Below are 14,243 nucleotides of genomic sequence, written 5' to 3'. Positions count from 1 at the left end.
GAAAGCTTATGCTCCCTATACTTCTGTTAGTCTCAAAGGTGCCACAGGATCCTCTGTTACTTTTTACAGATTCAGACTAACACGGCTACCCCTCTGATACTATGGTCCTTAGGTCAGGCTATAAATACTATATTCTCTCCATGATGCGCAGTGGAATGCCCCCTTCATGTCAGAGATCAAGGGGAGGCTATGGCCTTTATGTAGTAACTAAATGTTTTGTAACTATTTATTGTTTGTGTAATGCTTTAGTATTGCATTCATTATCAGTGGAAAAATCTGCTCACCTTTAAGCCCGCTGCTTTTCTGCCTTTGGTTTCTCTTCCTTCTCTATCCTCCCCTCTCTGCTTTCTCTTCTGCTGTCTCCAGTGTGTTCTCTGCATTTCCTTCCCTGCAGCAACTTCCAGTTCCCAACCCAGCAGGCTTTGTTCCCATCCCCTAATCCCCTCATTCCACCCACTACAATGATCAGTGATTCAGTAGTTGATGTTGGCACTGAAATCTCACTGGTGAGCAATAAAGTTGATAGTGCTGTCAGATTACTGGGGGACAGGAGAGTCCCCACTCCTGACTCATTGTTTCAGACTCTCTGCAAATTCAGGCTGACTTCACTGCATCAGGTACAAATTTGGCTCACATTGGTGATCTCTGCTGCCACGAGGGCCAGAAATTCCCTTATGTCTGTGGGACACTAAAACAGCCTGTACGTCAGATCCAGCCTACATTACTTACGTTTGAAACTTCTGGGGGATCTGAGCCCAGCTTCCTGCCTCCCATGTGTAAACCAGAATACTAAATACCTGACGGAGTGGGGGGATGAGAACTCCCACTGAGATGAATGGAGCAGTTCACACCTCTCGGAGCTATTGTTTCAGGCTGTTTTCATCTCCATGTGGTGTTCTCATTCAGCTGAGAATGTCCCATTGAGATGAATGGGCCATTTCACACCTCTCTGAGCCTATTATGCTGCTGATGGATGTGTAGAGCCCCTTCCTCATACACTAGGCCCACATTTGGGGTTCCTCACAGCCACACCACATAAGAACATAAGAACGGCAATACTGGGTCAGGCCAAAGGTCCATCTAGCCCAGTATCCTGTCTTCCAACAGTGGCCAATGCCTGGTGCTTCAGAGGAAATGAACAGAACAGGTCATCAAGTGATTTATTCCCTGTCGCCCATTCCCAGCTTCTGGCAAATAGAGGCAAGGCACCTTCCCATGGCCCCTCCAAGCTCAGCAAGAAAAAGTTTTGAACGGTTTCACAGATGCATTTCAGGATTCACCACCCCACTGAAAATGCAGCCACACTCTACCCTCACCTTCAGCTTAGCTGAACACACACTTGTGGAACACAGGCTAATGGACATAATAGATGCCCATAGAAGGACCCCAGTGTAAACTTCTCTTTTACAATCCCACTGCTGCCAACACCAAAGTTAAGATTCATTGCTGAGCTTCTAAGAGGCGCAGCAAAGATCTCACATTCCAGAGGGAGGGTGGAGCTAAGTGGATTTAAACCATCTTTATGCCTCCCAGATTCAGGGCTGCTCCAGGTATTGGAATGGTTCCCTAGTGTAAACTAGAGCAGCTCTGAGATCCCCAGGCTGCTAATGGACAACTCTGCAGCTTGCAACAGATGAGAATCCCAATAGCTGGCAAAGCAAAGTAATTGTTCTAAAGGAAAAGTGATTTTGATTCTGGAATAGTATGTCCACACAGGGAGCTATTCTGGTCAATGTCCTTGTATAGACAAGCCCTCAGTATCTAGCCATCATGTTTAAGGCCTGATCTACACTTAAAATTTAGGTCAACATAGCTACGTGACACAGAGGTGTGGAAAAGTCAATTAAAATTAAAATAAATTAAAAATTCAACCCCTGGTGTAAATGCAGCTAGATTGATACAAGAGGACAATATATCTTCAGAGGGTCCTGTGGCACCTTTAAGACTAACAGAAGTATTGGAGCATAAGTTTTCGTGGGTGATGAAGTGGGCATTCACCCACGAAAGCTTATGCTCCAATACTTCTGTTAGTCTTAAAGGTGCCACAGGACCCTCTGTTGCTTTTTACAGATTCAGAATAACACGGCTACCCCTCTGATACCTAATATATCTTCAGTTTGTCTATTTTGGTCATAGTCTCTTTGATCTGGGTGATATTTCTTTCTAAAGCACTGAGATTTTTCGTCTACAAGAAAGAGAAACTCTAATTTACAACTGGCTTCCTATATAATTCCCTTATTCTTCATTTTTCATACCAGCCTCTATTCATTTGCTTATTGATACGTTGCAAATCCTTAGATTAAGGGTCATGGGGACTATGGTAAATGCTTCTTGGCTTTCCACGCTGGGATTTGTATTGAGAAGAGAGGACTGGATAGACAGACGTGCTCATTCTCTAATCTGGGTATCTACCTCTTTCAGCTTGAAGGCTTGTAAACTCTCAGCTGCTTGTTGTGGGGAGCTCTCTTCTGCTCTCAGCAACAACCAGTTGCTGACAGATCTGGACCTGAGTGATAATCAACTGGGAGCCATGGGAATACAGCTGCTGTGTGAAGGACTGAAACAGCCAAACTGCAAACTGCAGAGACTAGTGTAAGTATTGACCAGTTTCCTTTATGTACAGACCTTGGCAGGAGGTGTGATGGGGTATGATCAACTTCCTGCAGGTACGTGGTGAGGTTAAAAGCTGAGTCTCTCCTATTAATGCCTCAGTTGGGGGATACTTTCTCCCCACCCCTAAGCATGTGAGAGCAAGAAGGAGGCACTACCTATGAGGACCCTTTCAGTGAAGGAAAATCACCACTTGCAATCTAGGACAGCTCTGATCCCTCTGTGAACAATTTCTCCTCATGTCCAATCACCCCCGCATCCGCTTCTCATCCCTCTCTCCGGTCTGTAGGGTAGGTGGTGGGAGGGACAGGAACAGTCTCTATCCCTGAAGCCGAATGACATGCCCTCCTAGAGCACCGTCTAGCTGAGGATCTCAAAGCACTTACAGAGCTGAGGGAATTCACCTCCCACCCCCTTGAGCAAACTGGAGAAAAAAGAATATAAGATTCATTTAAGTCAGTTCCTGCTGCCTTGATCCCCTCCTGCTCCTCCCTCTGTCCCTGACCCTCCCCCGACCTCCCTGTTGATTTTTACTTCCTCACATCCCCCCTTGGAGGGGGGGTGCCATTGAATCTTCTCAGTTCTCCATCCCATGTCCTTCCATCATTGTTCAGCTGGATGAAAGTAGTTTTTGCTGCATACAACATCCCAATACTAAGGTGCTCCCCCACCCCATCTCCAAGTTTTACTGTTGACTCCAACAAGAGGAGGATTTGTCACCATTCTGCAAACGCTGACAGTAAAAGCTTCAAAAATCCTCTTGCCTGTGGACAGGAGGAGGTTCTCCACAGCTTTGGCAGTGCCATGTCTGTTCTGTGTCTAGGCTTAAAACCCAGCTGGATATTGCCAATGGACAGGTGAAGTTGGATGCAGCTGTTCAGTAGCTGCTTGACTAGATTGCTCAGAAACAGGAGACCTGATGATACCGGGCATTCGCTTGTAAGGCTGGTTGTATCAAGCAATGGATTCTTAAGACCTGGCCAGGTTACTGCATGCTCCAGGTTGGGGGAGCAGATTTCTATCCTCAAAAGCAGACGATGACAGTATTTGTTAGTAGGGGTTCTAGATGCTCTTGCTCAGTCATTCCTAGGGTACGAAGAATCGGGGTGGCCACTCTGGGCCCCGCACTTTGGGAGGCCCTGCAGGCCAGAGCAATTGGCCAGCGCGGTCGCTCCCAGAAGTGACGGGTCGGTCCCGGATGTAATGGATTCATCACATCCACCCTGGGCTCTGCAGCCCCCCAGGGATGGCCCTGCTCTTGAGTGGTGCTGGGCTCTGGAGCTAGGAGACATCTAGGTTAGCAATGTTATTGACAATCCAGAATAGTTCTGTGGGGTGTGACTTGGGGCTTGTCTACCCAGCCCTGCAGTTCAGACTACAGGGGTGTGAAGTGCAGCATGCACCAAAGTGCTGTGTTGTAACCCCCCTATATAGACAATGCTGGTGCAAACAAAAAGGTACCTAGTTCACGCTAACATAGTCCTGTTTGAAGAGGACTATGTTAACACAAGCTAGGTATCTCTTAGTTCGCACTAGGACCGTCCACATTGGGGAGCTGCATGCACCAGAATGCTGTGCTGTTGCAATTCACACCTCCATAGTCCAACTGCATTGATATAGCCTTGGTGGTTGCTATGGAAGAGGAGAAGGAGGATCTCTTGGTCTCCTCCATGGCCAAGGAGCAGGCAAAGAGGAATTTGTTTTTTCTTGAGTGTTCTCAACACTGACACTTGGGTTTTCTTGCCTCCTTGCATCATCTGTCACAGGAAGAAGAAATCACAAAGCTCTGTGAAGGCCAAATGGGAAGGAAGTGCTTCAGAACCAAAGTATTCATGGCTGTGGTCAGTCAGTGACTGTGATGTCTCACTGGTTCTTCTAGTCCTTGGCTGCTGGGCTAGGGTATCAGTACTTCGTGGATCTAACTGGATCAATGAGCTCTCTAGGATGGACCATGATGTTAAGACCTTCTTGCCTGGAAATTAATTAATTAATAGGCAGCAGATTTAAAACAAACACAAGGAAGTATTTTTTTCACACAACGCACAGTCAACTTGTGGAACTCCTTGCCAGAGGATGTTGTGAAGACCAAGACTATAACAGGGTTCAAAAAAGAACTAGATAAATTCATGGAAAACAGGTCCACCAATGGCTATTAGCCAGGATGGGCAGGGATGGTGTCCCTAGCCTCTGTTGGCCAGAAGCTGGGAATGGGCGACAGGGGATGGAGCACTTGATGATTACCTGTTCTGTTCATTCCCTCTGGGGCACCTGTCACAAGACAAGTATCAGGGGGTAGCCGTGTTAGTCTGTATCTACAAAAACAACAAAGAGTCTGGTGGCACCTTAAAGACTAACAGATTTATTTGGGCATAAGCTTTCGTGAGTAAAAACCTCACTTTTTCGGTTGCATCCGAAGAAGTGAGGTTTTTACTCACGAAAGCTTATGCCCAAATAAATCTGTTAGTCTTTAAGGTGCCACCAGACTCTTTGTTGTTGTTGTCACAAGACAGGATACTGGGCTAGATGGACCTTTGCTCTGACCCAGTATGGCCGTTCTTATGTTCTTTCTCTTTTGAAGGTGGTAATCTGACTGGCATCGGGGAGTGATCCACGTTCATTATAAAGGTCAGGATGTGACCAGCTGTGTGTGTTTTTAAGGCCTAGAGACTGCCTGTGAGAATCCAAAGGAGAACAGGGCAAATAGAAAGTTTTGTGCATTGGATTAGGTGTATTGTCCGTGTGAATATTTAAGCCTCCAAGAATGATGAGCCTCAGGAACTGCATCACCATGTCAGCCAGTGTCTCTGTCAGCTCCTCCAGAAAACTTGAGCTCTCTGTAGGTAATAGATCTGTGCTATTGGGATGTCTTATTGGGCTTGTCATTGGTCTCTCAGATTAAGTAGATGCACTCAAGGGATTTTGTTACAAAGGAGTTTCTTTTGAAGCTGGATAGCAATAAAATTGGCTCTCTGCCACGGGAACTGCCTAGTCTGGGTCTGTAGGGCCCTGTGTCAGCTGGAAGGATGAAATGATCCAGCTCCCAGCCTGCAGTGTCAGATAGCCAGGCTCTGGGGATGCAGACCAGGTCAGAGATCTAATTCAAGCTGATAAAGGGCTTTTAAGCCACTAACCTTGCTTTGTTCAACACTAGCTTTGATCCTGAGGTGTGCCTGTGTCTGTAGTAATTTTGTGTGCCGTGGCTGAAACTCATTTGTACTGGATTGGTGGCTGGTGCCTAGAGTAATGCTTTCCAGAGGCTGACTTGTATTTCTTGTGTGTCTTGCATGTAAACCTTGGATTGGAGTGGAAAAGTCTCATATCCATGAGACACTCCCACAGTCTTTTGCCCACACGAAGGCTACGTCTGCACTCGGAGCTGGGGGTGTGATTCCCAGAGTGACTAGACACACTCGCACTAGCTCTCATTGACCCAGCGTGCTAAATATAGTGATGTAGCTATGGCAGTGTGAGCAGCAGCATGGGCTAGCTGTTCCAAGTATGTATCCATGGGGCGGATGGCAGGAGTTCGCCTCCCCACAGCTCTTCATGGCTTTTGCATTTTTGCTTGGGTAGCTCCAGGCCCTGGGTAGTCAGCTTCCTGAATTTCCCGGACACAGTTCCCCAAATCAGATACTGTGCTTGGACCCCTCATCACTATCCCTAGTGTAACCCTTCTGCCCATCTACGTTGGCAGCAACAAGGGCCGGGTTCTGTATCTAGGGGTTCCGTTTCAATAACACAATGCAAAACCGGCTCGAGCCCCCACCCAGTGACCTGGGACAATTACATACCACCCCCTGGGCACCTCTAAGAGGCAATACTTCCCCTCTCGCAAGCACGGAGTCTGAGTGTAACAGAAAATGTTTAATAACATGAGGTAAACAACATCAGCATTAAATTGGAAAACACCACAACTAGAGTTCTTAGACCAAACCATGAGCGAAGACCCACCCCAGCAAATTGGGCCGTGTCCTCTCCTGTTGGTTCTTGAAACCAGCGACCCAAGAATCACCAAAGTCCCAAAAGTCCAACAACCCCCCAAAGTCTCTGTCCATGATCAGTGCAGCCCCAGAGTTCAAAGGGGGGGGGGGGTGAGCAGGGTGTTAAGGGGCACCTTATGTGATCCGAGGCCAACCGGCTGCTTCTCCGTGGGGTTCTACCGCAGCCTTCATCACGAACTGCTCCACTCCACCCGCAGTCCCACTCCTGCCGTCCCACGAACTGCTCTGGCAGCTGCTCCACTCCGCTCCGCTCACCGACCTGTGAGCTGCTCCGCTCCGCTCCAGACGTCCCTTGGGCCGCTCCCACAAGGCTCTGCTCTGCTAGCTGCTCCTCCAGCCACTCCGCTCCGCTCACCGACCTGTGAGCCGCGCCGCTCCGCTCACCGACCTGTGAGCCGCTCCGCTCCGCTCCAGCCGTCCCTTGGGCCGCTCCCACAAGGCTCTGCTCTGCTCGCTGCTCCTCCAGCCGCTCCGCTCACTCCTGCTAAGCTAAGTTAGCTTAGCAATATAGTTCAGGCTCCCCCACTAGTTAACACAACCTCAGTGATTTCAGCTCTTAGTGATTTCAGCTAGTAGTAGGGGAGCCCCAGTGCTGGTGCACTATTGGCCCAAAGTGAACTCAGCTCAGCAGTCTGTAACTAGACTCCTAAGGGAATCAAAGTTAGCTTTGACCTTCAACAGTGGAGAGAGGAGGTAGTGCAATTGGTGTTTCAACCCCCTCGCGGGGAGGAGGGGCACCATACCATCAGGTACAAATGCCTGTCCCCATCCTCTCTCAATTCACTGGGTTTTGTAACCCATGCCCCTTGACAAGCAAATGCTACTTAGGTAATGGTGAATGACTCACTCAGTCCTTCTGTCATACAACAGTTCCACTGGCCTTGATTCACAGAATCAGGGTAACAAAACTTTATTCTTCCTGCCCCAATAACAGAGAAACTGGGGATCCCACACCAGCCAAAGTAACCACTTTGAGTTGCTGTGGTTTCATGCCAGGCGAGTGGGTGTGCCTATGCAAACAAGATCAGCCCCTGGAGTTCTTTTCCACACTCGCCATAATTCACCACCAGATGTCAGGGTAGAGCTCATCCTGACTCTGCTTACATCTCGTGTCTATCCATTGATAAGTAGCTCTCTGCCCTAGAAGCCTTAGCTTATATCTGCAATTGGAGCTGGGAGTGTGTGATTCCCAGCTCATGTACACACATTCATGCTAGTGCTGATCTGAGCTACTGCACTAAAAATAGTAGCGTAGCCGTGGTAGCATGGGCAGCAGTGAGCAGTGGCATGAACTAGCCATGGCCACCCAGACATTTTTGAAAAGTTAGGTGCAATTTCCTGTATTTTAGAAGCTTTTCATATGTTTCGAAGTCAGAATGCTGTGCAATAAAAATAATGTAATAAAATAATCAATAATACAAGCACAGCGGGTGTTCATCTGGACTTCTGTGCTAGGATAACTTGCTAGTACATCAGGTAATGTACTGCGAAAACAGATGTGCATCAAAACCACAGGACCCCCAAAATATATATGATTATTTCAGATAGATGCAAGCATGAAATATTCTAAAACCCAACACCAACACTGGGGAAAAACTTGTGGAGGGAGTGCTAGCAATTCTATAATTAAGTTTGCATTCAGATTTGCAATTAAAGGAGGACTGAAAACCCATTATTTTACAGTAAAGATTTTGAGATAAACAAAAATCAGGTTATTCCCTCCTCTAATCTCTGGACAAATGGACTCCCAAGCCCACCTACCATTCCTAACTAGGCTACAGAGACCCCATAGTCCTATGGAGTCATGGTGTCTGATATATAACATTGTTGCCATCTCATGATTTTATCACAAATTTTGATATTTGATGGCTTTTCTTAAAGTCACAGCTTCTGGAGTCATGTGAATAAGTGAGCCCCTCACTTTTTAAAAATGAAAGCTAAGTTTCTAGCCCTTGTGGTTACAGAGAAAGCCTGAAAACACAAACCCTAAAGTCTCAAAAAACAGAAGACAAAGAAAAAGAACCCAAAATGTATTTGTAAAAAAAATCCCCTGAATTCTAAGCTGATATTGTGACTTTTTGGAGTCTGACTCATAATTTTGGAACTTTTGGGGTTGGCCACATGCCATGAGTGTATTTTATTGCAACGTTTTGGGATCAAACTTGATATAAAATAATGTAACAGAGTATCACTAGGTCTTCCCTTTACTATTTTTAGTTTTTCTCTGCTTGAATGTTTTCTTCTCTCCTTTTCTCTCTGACTCTTTTTTCCTCATTGTTTTGTAGTGTCTGTTTTTACTCTCCAATTAACTTCTCTCTTCTGATATTTTCCACCCTCCAAACTTCTCCATCCATCTTCCCCATTTTCCTCCTCCTAATCCTTTCCTAGAGCCTTCCTTGAAACTTCACTTTCTCTCTTTCTCTATAGTGCAAGCAGTGGGGCTAATGCAGGAAGTCACACCCAAACCTGGTTCGGGGTTCTCATTGGTCAAGGGATGGGTCTTGGGACAGAGTCTAGGGCTGGATTTCTGGCTCATTCCTGATGCTGATTGGTCAGGGAAAGGAGATGTTGGGTGGGGCCACCTGTCGAACACCTATGATGAGCCTCATTCGCTCTCTGATGGATCTGCCCTGCATTTGTCTCTCCTGCAGGTTGAGATTTTGCGGTCTCACAGGCGCTTGCTGTAGGGATCTCGCCACTGTTCTCAGCACCAGCCAGAGCCTGACAGAGCTGAATCTCAGTTATAATTTTTCTCTGGGAGATGTTGGAATTCAGCTGCTGTGTGAGGGACTGAAACAGCCAAACTGCAAATTACAGATATTGGGGTAAGTAATATTTGGTCTCCTCTGTGTATTTTCAGGTGACCTCTATGTAAAGTGTTTCACGGGGCTGTCACTGGTATCTGGTGTCTGTCCCCGTAGGTATATGGAAAAGCTGAGGGATAGCTCAGTGGTTTGAGCACTGTCCTGCTAAACCTAGGGTTGTGAGTTCAATCCTTGAGAGGGCCACTTAGGGATCTGGGGCAAAATCAGTACTTGGTCCTGCTAGTGAAGGCAGGGGGCTGGACTTGATGACCTTTTAAGGTCCCTTTCAGTTCTAGGAGATAGAATATCTCCATAAATTTAAATGTCTCTCCAGCACCATTGTCAATGGCTCACAACACGCACCCAGCCTGGCCTGTTTGGAAAATGGAAATATTAAGCAAAGGTGGCCCCACAGCAGACAGCTGGCTACACAGTCCCAGTCTTGGGAAAATAAATATTTGAATTTTTTTAAACCAATTCTTTAATATTGGGCTTTTTAAAAAAAAAAAAAAAAAAAGAACACTCTTACCCTTCCTCTAACAGCCCATTTTAAAGATAACTTTAATGACTTTGACACCTTTATATATTAACTTTTAAAACTTTAAAAGCCTTCCATGGCGTCAAAGCAGCTGAGTGCAGATACCCCAGCCAAATGAATGGCACAAGCTGCCTCCTTTTGAGGCAGCTGTCAATCAGAGTATGGTGGGTGGTGATGTAGGAGTGATCTGTCACTAACACAGTCTCCAGAGACCCCTTCTCTGCAGCACATTAGATCCAAAGCTGGTGGGCGGTGGGCACTGCACCAGGTTTACAAGGCCATTATTTCACCTCGTACCCTGCTCCCTACAGTGTATTTCCCCATGAGTTGTCTGGTCTGTGATGATGGCCCAAACCATGGAGCTAACACCACTTCCAGGTGGAGACTATTCCATGGACTATTCCAGTAGATCTGTCAGAGCAGCACAGCAGTGAAGCAGACACACTTCATCTGTGAATCTTCCCTTCCCCCCTCCCCCCTCCCCCCTCCCCCTCATATCACTATTAGTGAGTTTCTCGTTACCTACCCTCCTCTGAGCTGTGAGGGAGAGACGGGGTAGTTGCCACCAGAGAGAGGTGCCACCGTCACTCTCTGCAGGGCTGTGGGGGAGGAGAGGCCAATCGTTACTGATGGTGGAGAAAAAACAAAGAGCCCTGAGACGAGTCCTGTCCACCTACATACTAACAGGCAGAGCTTTGAGGCCCTGCTTGGAGGTTGGTGGGGAGAGATGGGGACGGAAGCAGCTCATCCCTCCAGCCATGGCTCTGATGTTCTAGGGAGAGAATGGGGGTCCCTGAATTAGGGGTTGGTGGCAAACCTCCAATGATAGACAGCAGCTGCAGTAAAAGAAGGCTGATTTTGACATTCACTTTGCTGGTGCTTTTGTCTCTTGAAAATCTGCCCCAAAACGGCCCTGGGGAACATTTGGGGCTGGAGAGCTTATTCTGGCTGCATCTGCTTAAACCAGAAGGGATCCAGAGCGCTACAATGAAAATGTTTGAACTATTTTCCAGCCACAACCTTCCCCCTCCCAACCCACTAAAAGTGTCCCCACAACCTGCCTCCTCCCTTCACTTCAACTGAACAGTCACTTGTGGAGTGCTGGGTAACCGACATAACGGGCCAGACTGTGCTCTCAGCTGCTCTGTATTTGCAAGTCAGCCTTTATTGATTGCAAGGGATTTGCTCCAGAGTTACACCAACATAAATGAGAGCTAAACCCTGCCTGACAGGCGTGCATGGAAGAAATCCACACTAACAACCTTTCGTGTTTTTATTCCCCCTGGCCTCTTTCCACAGCGCTGTCGTCTCTCCCTGCACTCCCAGAATAACAAATCTTTCTAGACTTACATGGACATCTGTGAGGGGAACACAGAGCATGGGTCAGAAATGAGTCATTTTCCATTCTCTCTTCATGTCATGCAGGCTGGAGGGGTGCAGACTCTCAGCTGTATGTTGCTGGTTTCTCTCCTCCGCTCTCAGCACCAGCCAGGCCCTGGCAGAGCTGAACCTTTGGGGGACGAAGCTGGGAGATTCAGGAGTGCAGCTGCTGTGTGAAGGACTGAGACATCTCAACTGCAAACTGCAGAAAATACTGTAAGTACCGGCTGGTCTCCTCCAGTCTGTGCCTGCTAGCATGGTAGCTCTGGCTGCTGGGTTTACAGAACTGTAATGCTTGCTTCCAGCAGCCCCAGGCCCTGCACCTTCCACTCCATAGAAATGTACGGCTGGAAGGGACCCGAGAGGTCATCAAGTCCATCCCCCAGTGCAGAGGCAGAATTAAGTGAACGTAGCCCATCCCCAACAGGTGTTTGTCTCACCTGTTCTTAAAAACCTCCAACGACAGGGATGCCACAGACTCCCTAGGTAACTTGTTCCAGGGCTTTAATATCCTTATAGTTTGAAAGTGTTTCCTAATATCCAACCTAAATCTCCCTTGCTGCTGATTCAACTGATTACTTCTTGTCCTACCCTTGATGGACATGGAGAGCAATGGATCACCATTGTCTTTATAACAACCTTTCACGTATTTGAAGACTGTTATGTTGCCCCTCAGCCTTCTCTTCTGTAGACTAAACATGCCCAATTTTTTCAACCTTTCCTCATGGAGCTTGTTTTCTAAACCTCTTTTCACTTTTGTTGCTCTCATCTAGACTCTCTAATTTGTCAACATCTTTCTTGAACTGGGTTGCCCCGAACTGGACACAGTTCTCCAGCTGAGGCCTCGCCAGTGATGAGTAGAGTGGGACAATCACCTCCCATACCTTACTTACGACTTTCCTGCTAATACACCCTACAGTGATATTAGCCTTTTTCAAAAAATATATCACACTGTTTACTCATATTCACTTTGTGATCCACTATAATCCCCTGGTCGTTTTCTGCAGTACTGCCGCCTAGCCAGTTATTCCCCATTTTGCAGTTGTGCATTTGATATTTTTCCTTCCTATGTGTAGTACATTGCATGTCTCTATTTAACATGATCAATTTCAGACCAATTTTCCAATTAATCAGGATCATTTTGAATTCTAATCCTGTCTTCTAAATTGCTTGCAACCCCTCCCAGCTTGGTGCCATCTGCAAATGTTATAAGTGTACTTGCCACTCCATCATCCAAGCTGTTAATGAAAATATTGAACAGTACCGGACCCAGGACAGACCCCTGCGGGACCCTACGTGATATATCCTCCCAGAGGTAGTTTCAGGCCAAACTTGCAGGGCCAGCAAAGCTCTGAAGACTCAGCTGCGACAGCAAATGTCTTATTGAGAGTTGGGAAGAGGCAGCGTAAGCAGCAGGTGTACAGGGTGGTACTGTAGCACTGTACGGCAGCAAGACTCTGGTAACCGGGAAGGGTATTTCAGCACAAGTAAATCTCAGTAGGCAAAGCAAAACAACTTAAACACATCAAATCATAAACCACCCCAGCCTGAGGCTCACTCAGCCTGGATTTGCAGCCATCTCAACCCATAGCCATTCTGCGCCCACTGGCTCCCCAGCAGCTGTTTTGATAGCCCTTTCCCTGAGCACCTATGCAAGGACAGATGGAAGGAAGTCAGAATTAACCCCTTACTCACTGAGGACCTGGGATGTCCCTAGCCCCTAAGTATTTGGCTAGTGGCACATGTGGCAAGAGCCATCCTTCCCTCCCGCCAGAATGGAAATGAAACCCTCTCCAGCCAACAGGGAGGAAACAAGTGATCACTTCCCTCTCTGTGTATTTGTCTCTTGTAGGCTGGGGAGTTGCAGCCTCACAGCTGCTTGCTGTGGGGATCTCTCCACTATTCTCAGCACCAGCCAGAGCCTGACAGTGCTGGAACTGGCGAATAACAAACTGGGGGATTCAGGCGTGCAGCTGCTGTGTGAGGGACTGAAACATCCAGATTGCAAACTACAGAAACTAGTGTAAGTAACAGCTGGTTTCCTGCAGTCTGTGCTTATTAACATTGTACTACAGTGACCTGAGCTTTGTCTACTGAGGCATCAGTACTACTAACAGCTGTGGGGAACTGTTTTCTATCCTGTGAAAACTCAATATTTCCCCCCTTCTGCAGTGTGATGAAACAAACACCTTCTTAGAGAGAGAGAAGCTAGACTAGCCAATAGCCCACTGGTTAGGGCACCCACCTGAGATGTGGGGGGCACAGGTTAAAGTCACTGCTCTGCCTGATTTGGAAGGAGACGAAGCTGGGCCTCACACAGGCCAGGTGAATGCCCCAACCACGTGGCTACTGGCTATTCTAGTCTTGCTCTCTCTGTAGTTTTGTCCAGAAAGTCCAGCCTGGCTCGGAGAGATTGTATCTTCCCAACAGAACTTCCATCAACACCGAGACATTCCCACAAAAAGTTTGTGACTAATCTGCATTTTCTGATGGAAAAACTATTTCACTGAAAAAATCCCAAACAGTTCTTCTAATGACCACCCAAAAACACCTACTCTCCTCCCATGTACAGCTGAGAGACCCCACTGCACTGTAGATTTGTCGTATTTTACTAGAGAGAAGTTGGGTCACACAGAGCCTCTTCATGCCCCATGGATATTTTCTGTAGGTCCTCTGTTTATTTAACTCACTAAAGTTTGGTTGACACTAAAAAGTTAGGTTTCAGAGTAGCAGCCATGTTAGTCTGTATCCGCAAAAAGAAGAACAGGAGTACTTGTGGCACCTTAGAGACTAACAAATTTATTAGAGCATAAGCTTTCGTGGACTACAGCCCACTTCTTCGGATGCATCCGAAGAAGTGGGCTGTAGTCCACGAAAGCTTATGCTCTAATAAATTTGTTAGTCTCTAAG

General features: G+C 47.1%; 1 protein-coding gene across 1 annotated transcript in view; it reads left to right on the top strand.

Annotated features, from left to right (window-relative positions):
• The window catches only part of LOC117877411 (NACHT, LRR and PYD domains-containing protein 3-like), a 45,998-nt gene that overhangs the window by 22,613 nt on the left and 9,142 nt on the right, over nucleotides 1–14,243 (top strand). Inside the window, exons 7-10 of the mRNA XM_034770525.1 lie at nucleotides 2,422–2,592; nucleotides 9,263–9,436; nucleotides 11,379–11,549; nucleotides 13,186–13,356. Coding sequence (XP_034626416.1) covers nucleotides 2,422–2,592; nucleotides 9,263–9,436; nucleotides 11,379–11,549; nucleotides 13,186–13,356 — 687 coding nt within the window. The remainder of the gene's footprint in view (nucleotides 1–2,421; nucleotides 2,593–9,262; nucleotides 9,437–11,378; nucleotides 11,550–13,185; nucleotides 13,357–14,243) is intronic.

Source organism: Trachemys scripta, chromosome 4 (genome assembly GCF_013100865.1).
Source record: "Trachemys scripta elegans isolate TJP31775 chromosome 4, CAS_Tse_1.0, whole genome shotgun sequence".
Classification (NCBI taxonomy): domain Eukaryota; kingdom Metazoa; phylum Chordata; order Testudines; family Emydidae; genus Trachemys; species Trachemys scripta.
This window is presented reverse-complemented; position numbering and strand designations above follow the sequence as displayed.